Source organism: Ips typographus, linkage group LG4, assembly GCF_016097725.1.
Source record: "Ips typographus isolate SLU linkage group LG4, UJ_Ityp_2.0, whole genome shotgun sequence".
NCBI classification, from domain to species: domain Eukaryota; kingdom Metazoa; phylum Arthropoda; class Insecta; order Coleoptera; family Curculionidae; genus Ips; species Ips typographus.
This window is the reverse complement of record NC_138425.1, coordinates 6653018-6677348: the sequence shown is the minus strand read 5'-3', so window position 1 is coordinate 6677348 and position 24331 is coordinate 6653018. Positions and strand designations below refer to the sequence as shown.

The 24331-nt window shown below is 34.0% G+C and overlaps 1 protein-coding gene across 1 annotated transcript in view; it reads left to right on the top strand.

Annotated features, from left to right (window-relative positions):
* Positions 1-9763: 9763 nt before the first annotated feature.
* Positions 9764-24331, top strand: part of LOC145728506 (CUGBP Elav-like family member 1) — a 117676-nt gene continuing 103108 nt past the window's right edge. The window contains exons 1-2 of the mRNA XM_081978794.1: positions 9764-9954; positions 10817-10867. Coding sequence (XP_081834920.1) covers positions 9866-9954; positions 10817-10867 — 140 coding nt within the window. The 5' untranslated portion in view covers positions 9764-9865. The remainder of the gene's footprint in view (positions 9955-10816; positions 10868-24331) is intronic.

Below are 24331 nucleotides of genomic sequence, written 5' to 3'. Positions count from 1 at the left end.
AGCGAGGCATTAATAAGACGAACTACCGTTTCCTTAAGATTAGCTGGTTTCCATTAGCGGAAGTGTAATTTAGTCGAAATAACGGGCTCAGGTGGAACCCATTTTGGACAAAGACACAATTTGTGGCTCGCTATTGTATTAATACGGATTCAGTTAATTAAATAAGCCTGTCGCTCTGTTCCAGGACTTTAGCAACGTACAAAGATTCGTTCCAACTGCGGTTTCAGAAAGTCAGGTTGTGGTGTAAACTCGTCCCTCTCGAAATCGATGAGAATTATTTCTTGTTTTTCCTTTCCGGGAACAATAACGCAATTATTAATATCAATTTTGGAGCAAAATATACCCGTGATTTATTGAAGGTGTCTTAAAGCGAGCGGGAGGTTCAATTTTTGTTCCTGGCTGACCGCAGCTAGTAATTTTGATAAATTCCGCTTTGATTGATTTATATAAATGTAAGTGGATGAAGGGGGTCCAGGAAACTTACTCTCATGATGATGGATTGAGACAGTTTGACAGGATATTTTCTCCATTACGCTTGGACGTTGGAAATTTTATTCATTTAGAACTGCATCGACCTGTGTTCGAACTATAGCACATCCATTTCAATTAGTATAGCAAACTAATTGAAATGGATGTGCTATAGTAAAATATTTTTCATAACCGTGCCGAGTATGACACACACTTATTTAAAAAGTAGTAACAAATTTCTTATGTCAATGTTTATCTCCTCAACGTAGACCATAAAGTTTACTATCAGAAATGTTGCTGGAAGATGAAAAGGAACCCAACAAATACACTACCGGGAAAAGTCCTAAACTCTTGTAGTTGGAGGAGTTAAATTGAAACTTTACGGAAAATCCTTTTATGCATTTCTTCGACTTTAAAACGACGTCGCTGCGGACGGTGTATTTGGGAACTTCCAAAAAGTTTCGTCTTGAGTGCGAATACATAAAGCTCAGCCGCGAAACTTCTCCACCTTTAAAATCGGTGTTTCGGTGAGGTTTTCCAAGCTTTTATTGTTGTTTTTCTTGTTAATCAGTCTAGTTCATTTAAAACCACTAAAGAGAAATTTTTCCGTTACACACGGTTTCAGTTGTAGAAACCTTCATCTGCATTTCAAAACGCATCAATTTTTTGATACTTTTCAATTTGACAGAAAGTAAGAATAGAACAGAAAAAAATATAAGAATTTACGTTTGTTTACTACTTTATGCAATAAAAGTATTCGAGTAGAAATTCTTAGTAAAAAAAATTAAAACATCTGGACACTAGTAAAATTTGAGTGCCTGTATTATGTTCGAGTGTATTTTTTTATTTTAGGCAGCTTTCTTTAGGACTAGACGTTATTCATGATACAACTTTGACGATCTTCTTATAGAACCTTTTGATTCGGATATCCCTGTACACTACTAATTAATATTTGTAATTTTTGATATTAAAAAGTTCTGAGCAGCAAAGAAAAGAAAGAAACAAACTGTGGGAAAATATTATATAACAAAAGTTTTTCCAAATTAGAATAATGAGGGTTGATGTAAATTCTCTGGTTTACCTTAAAACAAATTGAAACCGAACCTTATTACGTTGCGGCCCTTTGCGGATGATACAAGGTTTCCCCAAACTACTCCGTAGGAAATAAACCGTTTGCCTTCATTAATACACTCTGTCACAAACACACTTGTTTATGAACTTTTTACAGCTGAAGTTAAGCTTAAGTAGTGCTCATGGGTTTAATATAGTTTAGCTGTACGAAACTTCGGAGCCGAAACGTACTTCGCAAAGGGCAAAATTTGAGGGTGAGACCAACTAAAATTTGCTTTTTACGAGCGCCGGGAAACATAAAAACTTTCGTACTGCTAATGTTTTTATTATCCCCAGGAACTGTAAATTGGGCGGGCGACGTAGCTTCATTCTGTAACGGGCGGCATCCTAACGTCCGGCTTTCTTAGCTACTAATTCAAAACTTTTTATTCGGGCGGTAATTAGCGTTAATGCTCGGTAAAAACGCCACTAAAATTATAGTGGCGCTAAACCCCCGGATGAAAACTGTTCGTTAAGAATTTTAAAGCAAAACTTGTAACAGCTAAGCGGTTTTACTTAAAAACATCACTAACAAGTCTCCGAAGTAGTTAAGTGTAGAAACGGCATTAACTATTTACACCTCGCGGCCGTTTGCTAACTTCCTACTTAGGAATTACTTCACTTGCTACTAAAGTTAACGCCGGAAAGCCATTCTTGTGGGAGCTTTTTCATGGAATTTATTTGCATGCTGCGTTTTCTATATTTCGAAAATAAAGTTGCAAAAGTGTCCTCGCAAATGGGTTGAATGTGTCATTTTGGGGTCTCGCTGGTTTTGTATCACACTCCAGGGAGAAATTTTAAAAGAAACTATTTTATTATGAAAATAATTACTGTAAATAAGAGTTTTCTTTAGCGCAACTTTTAAATTTTTTGTTTTAACATATTAAAAATATTACTTGCAATATTTTTACTAAGTAAACTAATGAATTTACACCCAATGAAATGCGTAACTTGTTTCATACAAGTTAATATCTTAATTTTTATTAAAAACCAGAAATTATAGGATAGAAGGATCAAACGGGTTGATAGCCGGTTTTGTATTAAGATAAAATAATGTTTATATACAGGGTGATTAGCAGGGCGACTGATTATAGCGCAGATACGTATAAAGGACGCTTAAAAAGAATGTTTGAAGTGAAGCCAACTTGCCTCTAAGAAAAATTGTCTTTGAAATACGAGAAACAAAAATGTTTTTTCCGTTCTAGTTCCTGCAGTTTTCGGTTTATTTGATAAAATAGAATTATAACGCAAAACTTATATGTAATTTCTTTTCTTTTTTCTCTTCTTTTCCGTTGTTATTTCCTTTTCTTAACTCTTCTTCTGTTTTTTCATTTAATCTTTCTACTTTTAATCTGGTAAAAATTCAATTTTTCTCCCTTTTCTGGGGGAAATTTTCTGGTTGTTTTTTTCTTCTCTCTCTCTCTTCTTTCAATTTGGTAGAAATGTTTGGTTCTAAAATTATCTTTTATTTTAACGTCATTTTGTCCTTTTCTCTTCTGCCTTTTCAATTCTTTTTCTTTTAATTCTTTAATTCTTCTTATTTTGATCTAATGTTTTTTCTTCTATTCTTTGAATTAATCTCTATTCTTTTAATCTGGTAAAAATTTTTGGCGCTGAAATTATTACCTAATTAAATATTTTTTATTTTAATGCCATTTTTTCTCTTAGTTATTTTATTCTATTCTTCTTTATTTAGTTGGTGTTGTGTTCTTCTTCTCTTGTTTGAATTAATTCTTATTCTTCTAGTCAGACAGAATAATATTTTCATCGTGCATAAATTATATTTTTGAATTTTGACGCCTTTTCTTCTTCTTTTCCTTTCTCCTTCCAATTTATCTTGTTTTCATCAAGTTTAAGCGAGAAGTGGACGTGTGAATATAAATTCAGGAAGCTTTTGCTCTGAAAAACGTATAGCCATCTTTTATACAGTTTCTTTTAAAGGAAAAAAATTCTGTTCATTTATTTCAAAATTTAATATTTTTACACAGAGAATGTAATCCTCAGATAATAATAATAATAATAATAATAAATGCTTTATTTGCTCAAGTACACAGCGTCGCAGTGTTTAGCATTGTCAAAGGTACATACACTTTACAAATTACACAATATACAGCATAACTATAACATTACCTATATGGTGTAACTATTGCTAATATAAAATTCATCTAAGGAGTAAGGACACAGATTTAAAAGTAATTGTTTTATTTTTGTTTTAATTTTTCACCGTGTCTTGTGGTATAATGATGTCTGCTGCTTACTGTTGCAAATTTGCTGGAAAAACAACAGTAAAAACTGCTGGTAAGGTTAGGATTCGAAGATTTTGAAAAGAAGCTCTGCAGCTGTCCAATGACTCCTAGTTTGCCCATAATTCTTTTGGTTTTTTTTTGTAACAGAAAGACCTTTTGCCAGTCTGTCGAATTTCCCCAGAATAATAGACCATATGATAGTTTGGACTGGAAAGCCCTAGGTTAGATAGGGAAGATATCTAGGTTGATTATAAAAAATTTTTATTGTAACATATTTGTTCAAAATGCAAATAACATATAATACAATATAACAATTTATTACTCATGAAAAATTCAATTATCTACGATATTACTAATTAGCACATCATATTTATTGCAATTAAATTATCAATTATTACATATTATGCCTACTGTATTTACAAATAATGTATTTGCAATATTATTACATTTTGGTTTCAGATCTAATATAACCGAACCAAATTTCCTACTGTAATTATTGCCATTGAATATACACTTTGTTTTAGATCAACTGATATTAAATTTGTTAAAAATAACACTTAAAACGTTCACCAGATCTAACCACTAAAATGTTTTTTTTATAAGTTTGTTAATTGATTTAACAACAAAGGAGTTGAAACGTTGTGGAGGTGTCCAGGATCCAGAATAATCTATAAAATGTATTACATATTTCGACCATTTGCATAGTGTTAAACTTCCTGGTTAACTAGAATATTAAGGTGATTAAAGCTATTTTTAGAAACGTATATGACCACTGAATAACTCAAGTTATATTAAGTCATAGTTATACATAGACAAACTAAATGAAATTTTAATAAGTAGGTACATCGATTTCAACTAAATAACAAATGGGAAAACAAAATATTAGCCTAACAGTCAAGACTTCTCCTGCAAATGTAACGAAATTCTATTCAGCAAATATTAAACCTGTGAGTAAACTTTGGTGGATATATCCTTAGGCAAATTTTGTCTATTTGTCATGTTAGAATAAAGTTTACGAAAGTTATTAAGCATTAATTTTCCAGATATGGCTTCGTTGAGTTTCTGTTCTATTTCATTAAAGTTTCGGTATTATTAAACGTAATAAAATGAGAACGAAACGGGATTGAAAGCCGACGGGCTCGCGCTGCCCTTAAAATTAATTTCGATGTTTTAGCCGTAATTTATGGGCCCGTGCCCTTTGGATTTATATTTCTCATTATGTTGTGTAAGTGCGAAAATTAAATGTCGGAATGGATGTTCCGGTCACTTGCGAACGATGATTTACTAAAATGCGCCAATTTTTTAATACCCCACTGCTTTTTGGTGGGAATATCAGAAACGCGGAGAAACGTCCAAACCGCAGAATAAAGAAGAATAATAAAGTTGCTCTAAAATCGTGACAGGAATTCGAACAATAGAACTCAAAAACAATAAAGGACGGCGTCGATGAATGAAGCTTTGTTCCTGCAAATTTACCGATGTCGTTCGGATGTAATTAAATGATGTTGGGTTGTAAAAGGTGGTTGTGGCTTTTGTTGCTCTGCTGTCTAGATTCGTTACGAAAATTTACTGAAGAATAAACAAGCAAGATAAGCAGTTTTATATTATCAAACTGAATGAAGAATTTTTGTTGATTTTGCTCCCTCAACTTTTGAGCACACGTAACGTTGTTTTACAGGGTTTTTTTTTTTTTACACAAAATAACGGGGGATAGGGATTCGGAAACTTAATAACCAACCCTTGTGCCAATCCAGGACAAAAACAAATAAATTTTCATCAAGACAGGATGGCCGGAACCCCCGCGTAAATTAGGGCTCCGCATAAAGCAAAACCGCTCCGCTGTAAGGTAGTTTGCGACCGCAATGACCGCAATTTATCCGCCGCGGCATAATGACAACATTATTAAGTCTCTTTGAATAACGAAATTCGCTCTATTTCTGGAATGCCTAATGAAAACCACCTGTTGGGTCCTCCCCCCCAACTAGCAAAAGCAGTTTTTTCCGCTCACCCCTGTAGATGCTGGTGGGGAAAGGGGTTAGATTTTTGGAGTCGGTTTATGATTTTGGTTTTTCGGAAACCCGTAACGTTTATGCTTGGGACGAATTGCGATCATAAAAACGTAGGATATGCCCTCTCGGAATTTACAGCTACACGTTGCAAAACCCGTCGTGAATTATTGATAATTTAATTTAAGGAGATGTAGCCCGGTCGGGACCTCGCTTTAAGTCTTTTTTATTACGGATCTGTTTATTAATATATTCGCTGCCACTGTATATCTTAGTGAGATAAGGATGTCATTTAATTGAAAACCTTGAATACTAATATTCGGCAGGAATTACAAAATACGAGCGAGAAGTTTTGAACTGAAGACAGTGAAAATATTTGTAGTTTACCTTATTTTTTTCGGGTAAACGGACAAAATCCGAAAATTATTATCCTGCGTTTCAATGAATTCGTTTCCGAGAAAAGCAGCACAAAAAAAAAAAAATTATTGCGACGTAGGTCCCCGGTCTTTTATTGAAAATCGGAAAAGTCTATCAATGAAATCCGGCTTTATAAAGCCGGTTTTGCGTGTCCCACGATTTCCAGCCAGCGGTTGACCATCAAGTTGACAAGGATTACCCGTCCGAACCGCTATATAGACCTGGAAATGTATTATAAAGCAACGAAGCCGTATTAGTTGGAGTATGCACAATCAATTTAACAGTAGTCAGTTGACAATAAATTTATTAATCGCTAGATTCTAAAGAGTGTATGAAGAAGTGTGTATATCATATATTAAGAAATTATGTAAATCTTCTTTTTTTAATTTGAGAGATGCAAGTATCACTTTCACTACCTAGGGAGTGAAAGTGCCACCAGTAAAAGTGACACTTTCTAAAGACAGTTTCTCAATTTCTTGACAAATATATTTTTAGTAACAACACCTTCTTTTTCAGCCAGGTATTTATGTTGTATGCTGGTTTTTTCATAAAACATAACATTGGTCGTAGAAAAAATTAGATGCGCAACTCCGGAGTAAACTGGTTTTTGCCCCCTTGAACTTTGAAATTGTTCGCAGGAGCAAAAGTTGCACTTTCCTCCCTAGTTGCGCAAATAGCTAAACAAAATGCTTGGAAAATTATTTTCGAGATCTTAGGACGTAACAGTAGGACAACTTTGTTAGGATTTTTTCTGAACAAATACATGAAGCAATATATTTTAACAATTGAACAAACGAACAAAATAACTCTATTTTTTCTTAGCTGTTAATTTCGTGCTGCATAAATTGAATGTAACTACAAACCTTACTTTAATTTAACGTCGTGGATAAATCCACCTTTACTTGCAACATACCTAGTGGATTCACCACGTTCGGGTTTTTTAGTGGTTTAAAAGCTGACGTAAACAAGTTATCCTCACTTGCAAGTTTAGAAATAATAATCCAACTAATCCTGCTTCCCTGGATTATTGCCAAACGGGAAATAATACAGGGAGGGTGCTGTCGTCGCCCGGCAACGTCATCTATGCAAACAGCACCTGGGTCTTTGAAACATTCCACACCTGGGGGAGAAAGAATCCCCCTCTTTTCATTATTGCCCGTTATTTTTTACGGTTTATCCGTTAATTCTGTCCGCGTCAAACTTGCCTGCCGTTAGTCTACCAAGTCTGCCACCAAGTACATCTCATTAGCATTTTCGGAACACAAAATAGAAATACGGGGCCAATGTGTTTGCAATTGCCCCGACACCACTAAATATAAGGACAAAAGAGCTTAATCTACAAGGGGTATAAACGCAGATAGCAGAGGTGTAGTATATTTTACAATGCATTTAGTGATCTATCTTTGAGAAAGGTATTAGCCAGGGTGCTCGAACGGGTAATGCCGGAGACTCCCAAGTTAATGGTTACCGCGAAACTGCTTAATCTGGAGGGCCTGGTCATAAAATGGAAGTTTCCTCGGGAAATTTCCTGCATCTAAGACACACTACATAGGATTAATTACCTTGGCCTTGGCTTTATCCAATTTATCTGAATATTATACGAGAATCATGTTAATAGATTAACTAGTTTTGGTTGTGTTCTTTATTGCAAAATATAGAACGTGCTTTTACAGTTCTTTTTCAACTGTTTAAATGTTATTTAAAGAGTTTTCAAGGTTAAAGATGACATTTTTCTGGTAACATGACTGTTGTTAAAATATGTCAATTTAACTTTTTAAACAGTGTTGCCATCTGCAAATTTAAATTGTCACAATCACATGAGACGTGCTTTTACCATTTCAGCTTTTCCAGCTGTTTTTCCAAAGCTTTTAACTTAACAGTGTTGCCAGCTTTAAATTTACATTGTTACGATCACGTGACGCAATTTAACAATTTCAGCTTTACCAACTGTTTAAATGTACCGGGTGACCCAATAAGACTCTTCCTCGACCATATCTCATTTTCTCAATATTTCAGGTTAGGAACGAGAATTTGAAAAACGGTTTTCACTGGCCTATTTGGATGTTATTTGGCTACATTTTCATAAAGAAAAAGTCATATCATTCCATTTGTTTTTTTTTTTTTTGGAATTTGAGTCATGGTGTCAAAAGTAGCCCCTTGGCGCAGAAAGATTCAACTAAATAACTATATTTTGGTTGATTCTTATTGCCCAAGAAATGCTCTTTTCAACAAAACTGAATTTGTTAAAATTGGTCAAACCGTTAAGAAGTTAAAGCAGGTTATTGCCAAAACAATTGAATATCTCACGCCATCTTTGTTTTTGAAATAAAAGAAATTTATTTTTTATGAAAATGATAGATAACTTGGTTCGCTTTAAAATGAGGAAAAAAAAAACTCTAGCTTATTGTGCAAAATTTATAGAAAATGCAATTTAAAAATTTAAGAAGACATGTTAAAGGGGACAGTGTCCGTCATTAAAAGACCGTACCTCACAATGACGCAATTTGACAGTTGGTCAACATACAACTAACTACGTCATCGTGACGTCAAACTTGCTCTGCACACTGGATGTAGCCTCAAATACTGATGACGTTTATAGTCTCTTTGATTATTCATGACAACGGTGATTTTGAAAAACAATAAAATCACAATTTTTGAATGCCTATAAAAGTGCAAAACCAAATGTCACTCAATATATATTTTTAGATTCAGAAGAAAAAAATCTATCAACCGGTCAAAAAAATATACATGAAAATGTACATGGGTTGTTCTATTAAAACATTTATCAACTTTAATTTTTTTCTCATTTTCTGGTGATTTAGTAGAAGCGGTATAACTTTTGTAATAACCTCTTACCTGTAAAAATAAAGTCACCACAAGCTGTTTGAATATACTGACCAACTATGTACACAAGTTAAAATAGGGAATTCTAGAAAAAGAAATTTAGTAATAAAATATTAACTTCCAAATTTACGGTATTCATAAAAGCTACAAAAAATAATGGTTGTTCTCAAAACATAAATCTCAGCACTGTTCGTAGTTGGAGATTAGTCAATAAAAAGCAACAAGCTGTATTTTTTGAACACAAACTTCTCACTGTGCTGAAATTTATGTTCTGAGACGGACGGTATATTGTAGAGGCGGACAATCAAATAAATTTAAAGTAAAAAACAACAACAAATTACAGAACAAAGAAGGAACAATACTGATAACACAATAAAATAAACAAAAATTTCACTTGACTAGAACAATAAATCTATGAGCAAAAAAGGCAGCAATCAAAAATTAGGCAATTAACCTCAATTTTGACCCTAAACCGTAAAAACTTATCTAAATACTTAAGAAATTCAATCATCATCCATATTTCGATTATATTGGAATTCTTGACAAGAACTTTTAGGCTTTCTAGTATAGATATTATTCAGCCATTTTCAACAAAGACATCCCCAGCCTTTACAATATAGAACCTTGATTTTATTGACATGACAGTGTGAAACGTCATCGCGTGTCAGTTTAGTCTCTAAATTTTTTGTTGTGTGTTTGTGACGTCCTTTTCTTCAAAATTCCCCGTGTTATGCCCTCTTGACATCTAAGTACGGTCCAAAAACTACGTAAACGATGTGGAATTATCCGGGTGGAGGTTTTTACACTCAGTTTCCTTTCCATGAGTTCTACGCCCAGGAGGTACAAACGGATCTTAACTCAAGGTGGGGAATATTTTGATTTTATTTTTGTAAAGAAATGTTCTTATAATTATTGGTTGTTCCCTACAGACGTAATAATACTTGAAATATCGCGTGGGCTTATACAACACGTAATTCAGTACGGAATAATAATAATATTACATCAAAACTCGAGTGTCAACTGCGCCATATTTAAATCGAATTAGTCGTTACACGCAAATCACGAATTCATAACCACCTCGCCACCTCGGAACGAACATGACGTTGAAGGAGGTGATTTAGGCATTCCGGTCTGGTTCGTGTGCCACCTTTGAGTTCATTGAGAATGCCCTAAATAAAAGCAAATTATTGCTATTGTGAAAAATCCTACATTTTAAACACGTCGCGCCCATTTGCTGTTCTGATCTATTCGCGCAACTGCATTAGTATTGAAGAAACGTCTTCTTAACCATTTACTAGTAAATTGCAAATTCTGTTTCTGGTGCGAGTTTTTTCCGTGATTATTCATGTTAAAGTTTTTACCTCCCGATTTGACTAACTTTATAACTTAGCGCAGTATTTTATGTAGTAGAGTTTCCAAATTCTTTTCCATGAAAGCAGTATCCGAATTTTATTGGTCTTAAATTCAAAGTCTGATTTTACGTCTTGTCGATTCATTTAGCATCAATTTCTGAACTTTTTTTTTAAAAAAAATTAAAACTAAGACTATTCTGGTAACATGATACGTAAATTGACCAAACGTGGCTAGAACCTTGCGTTTCACTAACTAAATGGTTTATCTTGTATTATATTACAGAGGTAGCTCCTCATTAATTCTGAATCAAGCGATAAATGATTCATTAGCGACTTTCCTTGTTTAGCTAACCGATGCCTCGTGTTGTTTCAGCCGTGACGTAACCACAGCCACATCCGGACAAGTTCCTGAAGACCGCACCAGGTGAGTTGGCTTGTTTACCCTCCTCCCTAGTTCGCTGCTCGAATGTTTTCTTAATGGCTTTGATTCCGGTTCGCGTCTCATTAAGCTTTGAACAAGTTCGGTTCGGTCCGAAACTAGTTTTTCGTTAACAGGCGCTAGTACAATGACTGCAGTTTGAGTACTCTAGGGCAAAGTAATAATGAATATTTTAGAGAGTCGCCGTTGTAGTTTAGAGTGACTCTTGATAGTTTGCATTTTGAAGAAAGTTATAACGATGAGTGAGTTTTGACTGTCAAGCATCTCAATGCTGGTTGATGTTTGCCCGACATAGAGGCTTAAACAATACCATAATATATAAACTGTTGGCAGTTTTCACTTGGGCGGTCCGACGTTTGGCAACAATAGGAAATAGCGAGAGGGTCTCCGAACACGGGTCTGTTCCTTTGTGATTTTAAATTGAAAACAAAAAATAATGCTCGGTAAACGGGAAGGCTTGCCAATTGATCTACGAGCGCCCGATGCGGGACGTTGCTCCCGTATTTTTTCCCCCCCGTTTCGATTTCGCCTCGAAACAGCACGATTACCCCCGAATTCGTTTTTTTTTTAAGTCTCAGACTTTTGTTTATTTGAAGAGTTTGATAAACTTGCACTTTCCAGACACTGCAATTTTAATTAGCAAATAATTTTGTGAGAGCAAATCTTATAATTTAGTGCTCAATGAGCTTAATTAATAAAAATATAGTAGTGCATACCAACGAACATTTTACGCTCTATATTTAGTGCTTAATTTGGAAATAAATCAATAACTATACAAAAGTAATAAGTAATGCTATAAATACTGTGAAGGAGAATGTTCCATAGATTATGTATGTATTATAAAAACCGTTTGACCTCGATAGAAATATAACTGCTGAAACGGTGGATTTAGTAGATTTAGTAGCAGTGGTTTACTAGTATTTATTATTCTAAAACATAATTTGTTTTTATACATTATGATATTTTGTCATACTTCAAATAACACAGGGTGTGCCTAAAATATGCGTGCTACCACAAATTCGTGAGACTTCAATATGACGATCTAACCCAATTTACTTTAAGTCATGATTGATACACTCTATATTTAATTCGAACAAAAAAAAATCTTATTCTCTAACATATTTTTAGCAGCAGTTTTTCAGATACTTGGATCTAAAAATTGGACTGAAAGCTTTCAATTAAAATAACTGACACTAGTCAATAGAAGATTTTTGTAAAAAAATGCATTTCACACAAATAGAGGTCAATTTTGAAGAATTGTTACAAAATTTTTTTTTTTTAGCATCGTTACGAAAAACTAAAACAAAATTGTACTTTTGACACTCTTTATCTCCGACATCATCTACTTTTGGACTAAGGTAAGTTGGGTTAGGTCATATTTAAACCCCAAGAATATGTGTTAGCATTTTTCCTTTTTGAAAAAGGAAAAGTTTGAAAAAAAAAATTATCTAAAAAACATAAAAGTTAATGGATTAGCTTTACTCTTACATCTCAAGGAACAAGCAGTGTCGTACCATTTTTTTTAATAAAAGTTGGTCATAAACTTGACGGATCTCTGTTTTTATTATAAAGTCTGGAATATTGCAAATATCTCGAAAACTACTAATTTTATTTTTCTCAGTTTTATAGTAAATAAAAGCGCATGACGTGAGAGTGAAATGAAGTTTGCAAGCATACAGGGTCAATCACAAAGCATATAAACTTTCTTAATTAAAACCTAACACCCTAAATATTACTTCAGATTTTAAGAGTATTACTCATAAAAACCAATTCAACGATTTACAGAATTACTACTTCAAAGTAGTCAAAAACACCATCTTATGTGGTACGAAAAGTTGATTCATTTTAGGACACAGGAAAATTAGTTAACAATTTAATATCATAATGACGTTGTAGATATTATTGTTACTCCTACCATGGTTATAGATGGGTAAACGTTTCAAAAAACGTGAATTTTGAACCAATTAAATAGGCATAGAAACTTATTGGATTTTTTCCCTCAAATAAAGTTAGAAATCGTGTATCGTTGAATTGGTGAGTACTCTTAAAATCTGAAATAATATACAGCGTGTTAGGTTTAAATTAGTTGGTATATCACCAAACCCTGTAAACTTGCACACTTTAACGTCATGCACTTTTATTTACTATAAGAATATGAAAACTTTGAGCAAAATAAAATGAGTTGTTTTCGAGATATTTGCAATATTCCAGGCTTTTTGAACACCCTGTGTAAAGCTTTTTCACTTGGAGCATTCTGTGTGTTATTGTATTTTTAAATAGTTTTATTTTTGCACATTTAGAAAATATGTAAGACTTAATATATCGATTTTACAGCAAAGTGAATTGATTGCCCATTAATATAAGCGATTTGATAATTGCAATTCAAATTTAAAATTGACTGAAAACAAACTTACAGAAAACATTGACATATGTAGTTCATGAATAATTAATGTAGAAATGTGAAAGGCATTTTTCTTAAAGTTCAATAATTGTATGGATTTACGTGTCTAAAAGGGTCATAACTAAACGAAATTTAAATTGGTTTTCAATTTTCAAATCTATTGGGACAGTATGATCTACAGTTAACTTAAACTTGGTTAAAAGTATTATGCAGCAAGTAGGGGTAAACAGCACTTATCTACTATTTAGATTTACATTATTATGAGTTATCCTTAAACCGAACTTAGCGAGTGTCAGGGAAAAGTAACTTTCAGAAACTGCAAACATCTAAGTGAATGCATATTGTCTTCAGCCAAAAACGTATTTACTGATTAGTGACTAATGATCTTGACTTTTTGACAGTGTATTGCACGATCACAGTTTAAACTGAGTTTATGTTGGGTAATTATAATTTTTTACCACGTTTAAGTAATAATTAATTAAACTCTAAAGTCACTCACTCTGCTCTCTTATCCACATATGAACACAAATGTTTTTTCATAAAATTTGGATTCGATATGTTTGGTTATAATGGGGTAAAACTATATTAGTTTTCTCTTTCGTAGTTATCAAAATTTCCTACAGAAACTGTGGAATTTGCCGATTCTATACAGTAGACAACAAAAAACCGAAAACTTTTCAAGAAGAAACAGGTTTCAAGCTTTCGTATTATATCTAATTAAGAAAGACAAAACAATTTTGGCAACTAAAGCGCAAAAAAAGATATCTTTTTACACAATGCATATGAGAAAATTTTACTGACACATGCACACAGAAAGTGGTTCGTAATTAGCATAGTTCTCTACATTGTGAAGGTAGGGTGGATAAAGGGAAAACTGGGGGGGTTAGGGGATTCTTAATTAAAGCGGAGCATAGTTCCAAATCCCGCAACTAAGATTAACACAACCTTTTTGTAATATACTCTAATTAGCTGGCGAGATGTCATTCTCGATGAGGATATATTTACACGATCCCCTGGCGCGGAGAATGGGGGCAAAGTTTTCACGTTAAAGAACGGGTTAATCTAATTTCGTGACGTTAATATTCGTACGCCCTCGTAGATGGAAGTGTTTTGTGGTGCCGGCTACGTTATTAGGTCCTAAAATTTTATCGAAGACCCCTACTGACAAAATAGGTTTTCCCCCTTTTCACTTATGTACCTAACGAAGTATACGAAATGAACAACCATATTGTAGATAAGAAGTGGATCCTTTTCGTTCGCCTTTACAGCTCAAATTACACGCTGATAAACCTTTTCGTGTCTCTAAATTTAGTTCACCTGTGAGTGGAAAACAAATAAATCGACCTTGCCCCGAATGACCCTAAAGGGTGAAGCCACACTAAGGACTGGTCAAGACAATGCGCCATTAGTCGGCAAATTGTCGTTATTGGGTGCTCTTTTACGCAACTTCGAAGGGTCTAGGTCTTAAGTTAAGATCGGCTATAGCCCGGTAATGTAGATATTTGTTACGGTGAGGTTTTATCGGCTTAAAGTCGTCCTTTCAGGATGTGCTGATAGTGTGGTCCAAATTGATTTTTAACCGCCCTTAACTGAATTAGTCATCCTTTGTAAATTGCAGTATCGATTGGTCTAATAGTGATTTAGCGTTATCACCACCTGAAAACATAAATTCATCGTCAGATGGTGAAGTGGCCAGTAATCGCTTTAAACCGAAGCAAATTAGGGAATTATCTTTGTCTGGTTAATACCAATTTGGGGGAGTGATTTACGGTTTGATTGAGATTTGCAATTTGTGCATGTTGGGGCTGGGTTTTTGTTCGGTCGACTGAGCTATTGTGTTGTGCCTGTGTGTATCTTTGCACGATCCTGCACAATTTTAGATTTGTTCATTAATGTGATTGATAAAAATATATTTAGAATTTTTTTTATTATTATTGCTTTGGTAAACATTACTCAGCAGTGTTTGTAGTTTTGGGGTACCAATATATAGCAAAAATCCAAGTAATATAAAGTGACGTACCAGTGTAATATAAAACATAAATGTTTTGAATGTAACGTTTGTAAATGTAAATGTTCTCTCAGTTTGACTTTGGTTGAATCCAATTTATACCTTCATTTTTGGTTGTGTGTTTTTGACTTAATTTTAGTCTATTTTTAAATCTGACAACCGCCAAAATTCTCACTGTAAAACTACAAAACACTCTACATCCAACAAAATCAGTATAAGCAGTACCTAAGGCATTATGCAGTCTTTTTTATGCGTCATTACAGTTCTGTCTTAAACTTGGAAACTGTCAAATTCGATCTCATGGAGGTACAAAACAAGGAAACATTCTTGAAAAGTAACCAAATCAATGTGAATTTACTTTGATTTTTGCTATAGCTCTCAAATTGCCCAGTACCAAACCAAGCAATAGTAGGTGACGGCGATTGTGATGTTTACAGCAGATGATATTTTAATTTGTGTGTGTTATTTTCTTTCGTTGTGAATACTTACTATAGCGAGTCGTAGAATAAGTATAATCTACATGCATGTAATGGCTATTACTCACTCGATAGTTTACAACACTCTCCTGTACAACAACACACTCGGCTCGTGTCGCCAACTTCATCTTCGTGAGTAATAGTTATCATTACATGTTCGTTAAATAATATACTATTATACATGATCCGTAAAAATGATCCAAACAAGTAAATTGTAAAATCATTGTTTTTGTTATGGAAACCATTTGGGCTTAAACTACAAATCTATTTAATATAGAGACAGAAAAATTGATTCATTTTTTACTTTAATTGACAATTTAATATTCATACATTTTTCCATAGTACCAACACAAAATTGTTTTTAATTTTTAAACTGTTATTACCACAGGATTAAAACGATCTCCGCCTATGTTCGTATATAAAAATTAGACTTTACCGGTCGGGAGCTTTAGAAACCAAACTCATAAATCTCGAGGAGGCTATTTAACTTTCGCTCCCATTCACACGAAAGCGACTATTCAGCAAAACTTCTTCAACTTTAAGAATTAGGCCGTTGCAAAGTTCCTACTTAAGAATTATTCGGATTTATTGGCCGAGAGAAAAAAAACGAGAATAATTTCCTAAACCTAACGTGTCGGTGATGAATAGGACCGTCGAGGTAACTCCCGAGCGACTACTTCAAGAGGAAGTTTTAACGCAGTTTTTGATTATGATGGAAGACCAGTCGGAACGGATGGGACGAACTCCTTTGGTGCTTGTTTTTGTTTGCAGTTGGAGTCAATAACGTTCCAAATCTCCGGCAACTGGCCTTCATTTTGTTAATGAAATTTTCCGGGAAGTTTGAAGTTTCCTAAACAGTATTGAACGTTAAAATAGAAGATGAAAGGGATATATTTAAAGCAGATCTAATCGAAGCAGCATAATCTCTCCCTCGATATTTGTTCGAACGTTTTGAGAGTGGCGTTTTGTCGAAAGGAAGCTTTCCCTTCCGATTTTAATTGCTTGGGTTGTCAAAGAACGGATGGGGGCTTTGCTCTAACTTTAATTCCAATGAAAAGCAAAACCTTTTATTCACATAAATATTCGAAGAATTTCAGCAACGTTGTTATGTTGAGACCCCTCAGAAAATCCTCAGTACCTCAATTTGCTAAGTTATGACGTTAATTGAAATTAAACTGGTCCTGATTAGAGGATCGCTGAATTTTGCAAAAACCTTCTTTCCTTACTACTCAATACTGTGTTAATTGCACGATGTTAATGAAGAGAAATTGCTTTCCGAGGCAGGGGATATTTTTATACTAATTAGAGTGGTAAGCCTGAACTTTTTTTGGTTGTGTTTAATTTTTAAGATTGAAGGAAGCCTGATATTTAAGGAAGGAAAATTAGCGTCCGGTTTTTTATGCTTACCTTTTAGGCATACAGTAAAAGTTTTCCTTTTAGAAAAGTTTCATTCGAAGACGGTCTGAAATAGTGAAATTAAATTCAAGTTGATTATCAAAAGTTCCAATGCGTTAGCAGGAAATTATGGATTAATTAAAAAGAACCAATTAAACGGGTGCGATAACCCAAAAGTAATTACAGACCTGTTAATGAGATGAAAGAGCTGCGAGGGATTTTTCAAATAATTCTTTTCTCATTCCATCCCCGTTTTTTGTGCCTGGAGCGAAAAAGAATAACAATCATTTTTGTACAGCGAGAAAAGGGTAAAGAGCAATAGAAAGTAATGGTATTCGGTATTTTCTTTGTGTTTGTTTAGGATTTTAGGCGACACGGAAAAATCAGCATCATTTTGTCCCCACAGGACCGGACTGGTCTGACGTAGACCAATTTATCACGAAATACCGAAACGATGATGTCCATTATGGACAGGGACAGAACGCCATCTGAGGCGAACAATTATAAATTTTATCAGGCAAACCCTCTGTCTGGATGAAACCGTCCAAGTCCAATTTAAAGTTTGTCGCGTCGAAATTTTCGGAGTAATTTGTCAAACCAATTAAATTATCTTATTTGCTTTCGCCCTTGGATTTGGAACGTTCGGTGGTTGACGGCCTCAATCTCGGGTTTAGTAGGTCAGGCGATAAAAACTCAATTCGGAGATGTTGAAATTGATCAGTTTATGGGCTTTAACGACTGCTTTCAATCTGGAAATATGGTGTCTTAAAAGGTTTTTGAGGTATAATAATGGAGTTTTTATAACCCTCATATGTATTTTTATTTTTTAATACTGAAAGCGTTGATGCATAATATAAAAAAAAATTGTCAGCTGTCATTGTACCAAAATGTATTTTCGTTTATGTTTGATATTTATTCTATTAGTAGTAGTGTCAACAGTTGGCAGGTATAATTTTACGTTCCTTTAAACTTGTTTGTTTGGGGTTATTTTTTAATTTTTGAGACTTTGTTTGATCTGAATTATTTATTTTATTATCACACTTTTTTTCGTTTCTTAAATTTAATGTTTACATAATTTTGGAGTTTATGACTGACATTTATTCTACTAATATTTGGAAAATATTAGTAAAGAAACGCTTTGGAAAAGAATTCTTTCTTATAAATATAGTCACGAGAAAATGAAGAGAGAACCACTAAAATAAAAAATACCCGAAAACTCTAAAATATGAAAAAAAAAATAAAATATGATAAACGTAATTTCTGGTTCTCGACCAACAATTATTTTGATATTCAACTTTTTTTCAATCTCTTTCATATAAAGCGGTGAGGATGGTCTAAATATTCTAAAGTTTGCGTTGAAAGTTCTGAAATATTTCGAAAACGGTTGATTATAGAAACTTGGAATTCGTAGTGTTCTGAAAAGCATTTTCTGTCCTGTAAAGTGTTCCAAAACAATGTTTCTTATAGTTTTCGGTCTTCCCGAGTGCGTTTTTCCAAAATTTTACGCTTTTTTCCCAACATATTGAAAAATTGCACTGATATTACTATCAACTCCTTTAAGAATCTATGTCTTCGTGTAAAAACTGCAGTATTCTTTCTTCTTCTGGAACACGAGGTATTAGTGATAAATTATTAAAAATGACCTTTCTATAGCTGTAAACGTTACTTTACTAACTAACTTCATTAACATTAATATGTTTTAAATAGGGTGGTTAAAATAAATCATAGTTTCTTTATAAGTTTATGCAGGATTACATCCATAAACTCGAAAATAGACAAAAATGCTTCGAAACGAACCGGAGTTAAAGTTTAAAGATATCTAATGTTGAAGAAGAAATAGAATACTACAGTTTTTACACCACGATAGATATTCGGATTCTTTATAAAATAGATAATAGAAAGTAATACTATAACATTTAATTTTTATTAAGATATCTAGGATGAAAGTGTATATTTTGGAAAAACAGAAAGACAAAAAGTTAAATTAAACTGTTCGGGACACTTAAAGGAACAGAAAATCCTTTGATCTGCAGTCCTGTATGGGTTAATTTTTGACCAGAAAAGCATTCACCAAACAAATTTCAACCAAAATCAAAGCTACACGAATTCATATTTGCGACTCGAAAATATGAGAAAAAGACCGTAGTTTTCTATTTGCAAAGTGAAAATATTTTAAATTGGAGTTCGTCAATTTGCTGGAAAACAAACGATCGATGGCTTGCTCAACTGTGCAGCATAAATAATGGATGTTTGCCTTGAATTAATATTTACGTTCATGTCATTTACCTGCATTACCTCGGTTTCTAAGCTAAATTATTAATCAGTCTTCAAGTTTTGCTCAGATCTCGGGCCTGCAGTAACCCGGCGCGCGTATTTGTATGCACGCTTAAATCCGAATAAATTAACCGTACTAGAAGAGATTTGTTAAGGGGAAACGGTTCATTACTGATCATTTAATTTGGCGCATAATTTGATTATCCACGGTACACATGTTCCAAACGATTTTTGTTTACTTCTCAGTGAGTTTGAAGGTTCAGTGCACTTATTAAACTCCCAAAAACAATTTTTTCAACACTGAGCACATTGCAATAATTTAAGACAAAATAACACAATTTTCGTATGCTCAGGTGACATTACAAAGCCGTTCAATTTAGATACGGCAATATTCTAGAAATCCGTCTGTATGTGCTCGCATTCGCTCAGTTCTTGGTCTGAAAGGAAGCCATTTCAATGCATGGAAAAATGAACTCCATAAATAATAACCACCAGGTTGCTTTATGTTGAACCTTGATCAGAAATTCCATTTATATTACGGTCGACAGGACATACACACACATTCATGCGCAAAGAAAAATACTATATATTTTACCTTTCAGTTGTTTAATGGTAATTCCATAGCTTTAAGTATGGTGATTTAATGAAAAGCTGGGTTAAATACATGTGGGCATTTCAAAAAAGTTTGAGTATTCCGGCTTACCAATGACAGATTATAAAGGGAGACCAAAATCGTAAAACCGCGGCTTTCAGTTTCCCCTTTTTCCTATTTTTAAAAACATTTTCCTAGTTTCACGAACACATTTTTGCGTGAAAAGCCTCTCCAAAGAATGCCATAAAAGCTCGCGCGGTAGCGTGTTTATATTTTTATAACTTTTAATGCACGCTGATGTGTGAGGGCTCAGTTTCCCTTTATTATGCGATTTTTTTTCGGGACGAGGAAAGGCGACACTCGCCCTGTTTAATGCATTTTGTCGGAAGTTTACTGCTGGAAATGTCGAGTATCCTATTTCGTCGATTGTGCCGTTAAGTCGAGCAAAAAGTTGAGCACTAAAAGGATTATTGGATGCAGAGGCTAATCTTAGAGTTTGTGTGCAGTTTTGCACTTCAAACCTAGTATAATAACAGGTTTACAGAATTATTAATTATAACTTTAAATGCATCTAACTAACTTAAAAAATATAGTATTTTATTCAACGAGCATGTAATGATAGCTATTACTCACGAAGATGAAGTTTGCGACACGAGCCGAAGGCAAGTGATTGATACTACACTTTTTTCTATACATCACATATACATATTGTTTGGTTTGATACCGGATAATTTGACAGATATAGCAAAAATCAAAGTAAATTGAGTCACACTGATTTTGTTACTTTTCAATTTGACAGTTTTCAGGGTTAGGACAGAACTGTAACTCACAGGCAAATATCATAATTGTCAAAATTCCACTCACAAAGCTATAAAATACGGGTTACAATTTCAAACTGCATCCAAAACCAAAAGAAAACTTTAAGTATATTGGTATAAAACAACAACACGAGGGCAGAAAATAAATTATTGTCTTACTCTTGCAACTTCTCGCCAGTTCTGAAATTGAATTCCGCCTTGCGTGAATTTATTTTATACAGCCTGTTGCAGAAACAGCTCCTCCATCGCGCCTTCCACTCCATCCGAAAGTCAGGTGAATCTGATTGATGAAACTACCCCTTGACTTTTCCCTTTTTAACTTGTCCTATTTCCGATTCGAGGGCCAAATTTCATTTATCCACCAAAAACCCATAGCTCGAGGTTTGCGTTATTCTATGTTTGACTTATATTTTTTACGTGTGAGTGATTTTACCGTAAAACAATCTTAAGTGGCAAGGATACGGGAAAATCGTTGACTAAAGTAAAATATCATACTTCGGAACTGAAAACTAATTGGGCAACTTTTAATGGCAAGCATTTCGCCCTTCCCAACTTTGTTTGAAGATTTGTTACGAAAGGGATTGTTAAAGTTTAATCCTTTGTTAACTTGTACGAGGAATGTTTTAGTTAGAGGCTTGGTTAGAAGGCTTTTTGAAGTGTTGCATGCGTTCTCTAGCGAATTTTTCTATTATACAATTTGACAATGTAGGTAATGTTAGTTTATGTCATTAAAAGCAAAATCAAAATGCGCAACCATACGTCATCTTTATACTAAGTGGGTAGGTCGTGACCCTGATCGAAATTAATGGCATCTTATTAAGGCTCAAGGTTAGGAAAAACGTCAGCAAAGCCGACGCCGACGTATCTTGAGTATCTGAGCCCTTTTTGATTGATGCCCAGGGACTTAATTAAACGAAATACCGCAGCCTCAAATGCTTTATTATTTTGTCAGCTTGTCCGATCCTGTCCGCATGATTAACTCTTCTCTATGGCCTGATGGAGTCTAAATTGGAATTTGTGTAGCGCAATTTGTCCTAGGTGGTCTCGTTTTGGGTTTTTTCGTCTAGATTAATTGGGCTGCTTGGAGTTTTGGGAAAGTATCCGTTGCAGAGCCGCGTCGGCAGACAAAAAATGCCACAAAATAAAGGTCAAAATTAAAAATAAACACGATCGGTATCGGCATGTCGCTGCAACTCAATTATACCAATCGGAATGTTTCATTCGACCGAAGCCAAAAATAACGCACTCTACAATAGGCAACAAATATTTCCGTTTTGTTTTTGGCTCACTCGATTTAGATTCGAACGCAGTTTATTTGCAAATTCTTTGAATGACAAAATACGCTACATCCTCCCTATTTTAGGCACTATACCAGCTCTTTACTATTAATAGAAAAAAAACTCTGGAAAATCAATATTTATCATTCTCCCCTCTTTATGGGCTTATAAATTAATTATTGAGCCGAGTTCTTCTTGGCTCAAGTTAGTTAAAACTGTTATTATCTGAAATCGATACCCCTGGGAGCAGTTGGGGTTATAAAATATGCACCGACTTCGAAATCGAGCCGAAGTCCGGAACTTTTTACGCTATACTACACGAAACAGATAAATTATTAGTTACTGAACGAAGTTAAGTTTTCCACGAAGGTGATGGGAATATTACAGCAGGCAACCTAGTTATTGAGTAAAAGAAAATCCTGACAAACACAGAGAAAAGTATCCAGGTCATCACTGTTTTAAGTTCCAATTGGTCAGCAGAAACTTGCAACAACTATTGCCAAAGTTACGGTTAACAAACAGGATATTTCAACTGCATAGTGCATAGTGGACAAGCTGGTGCAGAAACTTTACAGGACGTTATCAAACGCATATCTTATCGCACATAGTTACCTCGCAAGCGAAAAGCTTATTTATTGTCAGTGCTTGACCGTTCCGTCCCCGACTTGAAATTCAAATCGGACAATAGAGGGCGATGTTTCAAAATATCCCCGATGATAACTTAAAATTTATTTCGTTCTGGGAGTTGCCGGCTTTTTATATTCATGACAAAAAGTTTTCGGTTTTATTGCTTACGAGTTCGACAAAGGAAAATGCCGATTTTTCTTTTTATGTAGACCATGTCGTTTTCAAGCTAGAAAAAACATCATGAAAATCGACTTGGTAACTTTTCTCATAGCAAGAGCGAATTAGATTTTGGAAGTCGTGAATAACAGTATGTAACATGTATGTTATTCAACGATGACAATTATAATTCACGCAGGTGACAAATTACCCAAGTGAATTATGGTTGGAGAGTATAGAGATGTGGTGGTCATATTCCATTTGGATGCAAAGAGTTAATTAAGTGGTAGTGGACAAAATAACTTAAAAATGTATTTCTAAAAAGTCCAGAAACTTTTAAAGATGACATATAAGATTAAAGCTGTTGTTTTCGAAGTAGTAACATTCTTAAAATGGCCATTTTATGCATTTTGTATTAAGATAGAAATTCAACCAGGAAATCTATCTACATGAGCAGGCACAACAACTTATTAAATTAAATTAAAGCAATAATATGTTTTAAAGGCTTTGCATATGGGTCAAAACCTGGGTCAAAGATTGCTTTGATCTACTGAATTGTCACCTTTTCGACCATATGCCACTATTTCGGAGAATCACCGATGGTGAACTTCAACCTGTCCAAAATATTGAAAACTCTTTGTAACTGACTTTTTTAGTATGAAGTATATGCTGTGAAACAAATTTAAATTATTCTGGAAAAAGATTTTTTGAAAAGAAGACTTTGAAGATAATATGGGCAGGAATTTGGTACAAAACAAGATAAAAATCTAGTTGAGTTTATTGATTACAGATCATTCATGAAGAAAGTTTTCTGGTTTGTCAGTTTCTAAATATGCTGTGTATACAGGGTGATTTTAAATAAACACTCAATGTCAATTTTAAGTACAACTTATGCTAAGTTGAGGTTTGAATATGACAGATCAGATTCAAAATAACACAGTTGCCCTTAAACTCAGTTTAGCTAAAGTTGGGAATACGTACATTAGCTCTAAAAATCAAAAATTATAGTTCCTTATCAATATCTGTAAGATATGTTGTTCGAAGCTGTGTTCTGAATATTTGACACTCTGTATAAGAATTTGAGAGTAACACGTCATAGTAATTTTATCTTTTAACGAAAAATTCATTCAAAAATATTGAGGTAAGTAATACTTATTTTCCGAGATGCAGACTAAAAATTTGTAATAAAGTTTGAAACTTGTCATGGTTGAATGTCAATTCAAATAAGTTTTCCTAGATTCTTGGAGAAAAGATGAGAGAAAAAGGATATTTTAGAAACTGACCAACGAGAATATCTGCTCGTTGAATGATTCTAATCGTTGAAGAACTCTTTGAAGATAACTTTTTGAATAAATAGGCACCTTTAACTAGCTCAATTTACACTGAAACAGATTTAGAGAATTGGCTTAAGTCTCTCTGCAGCTG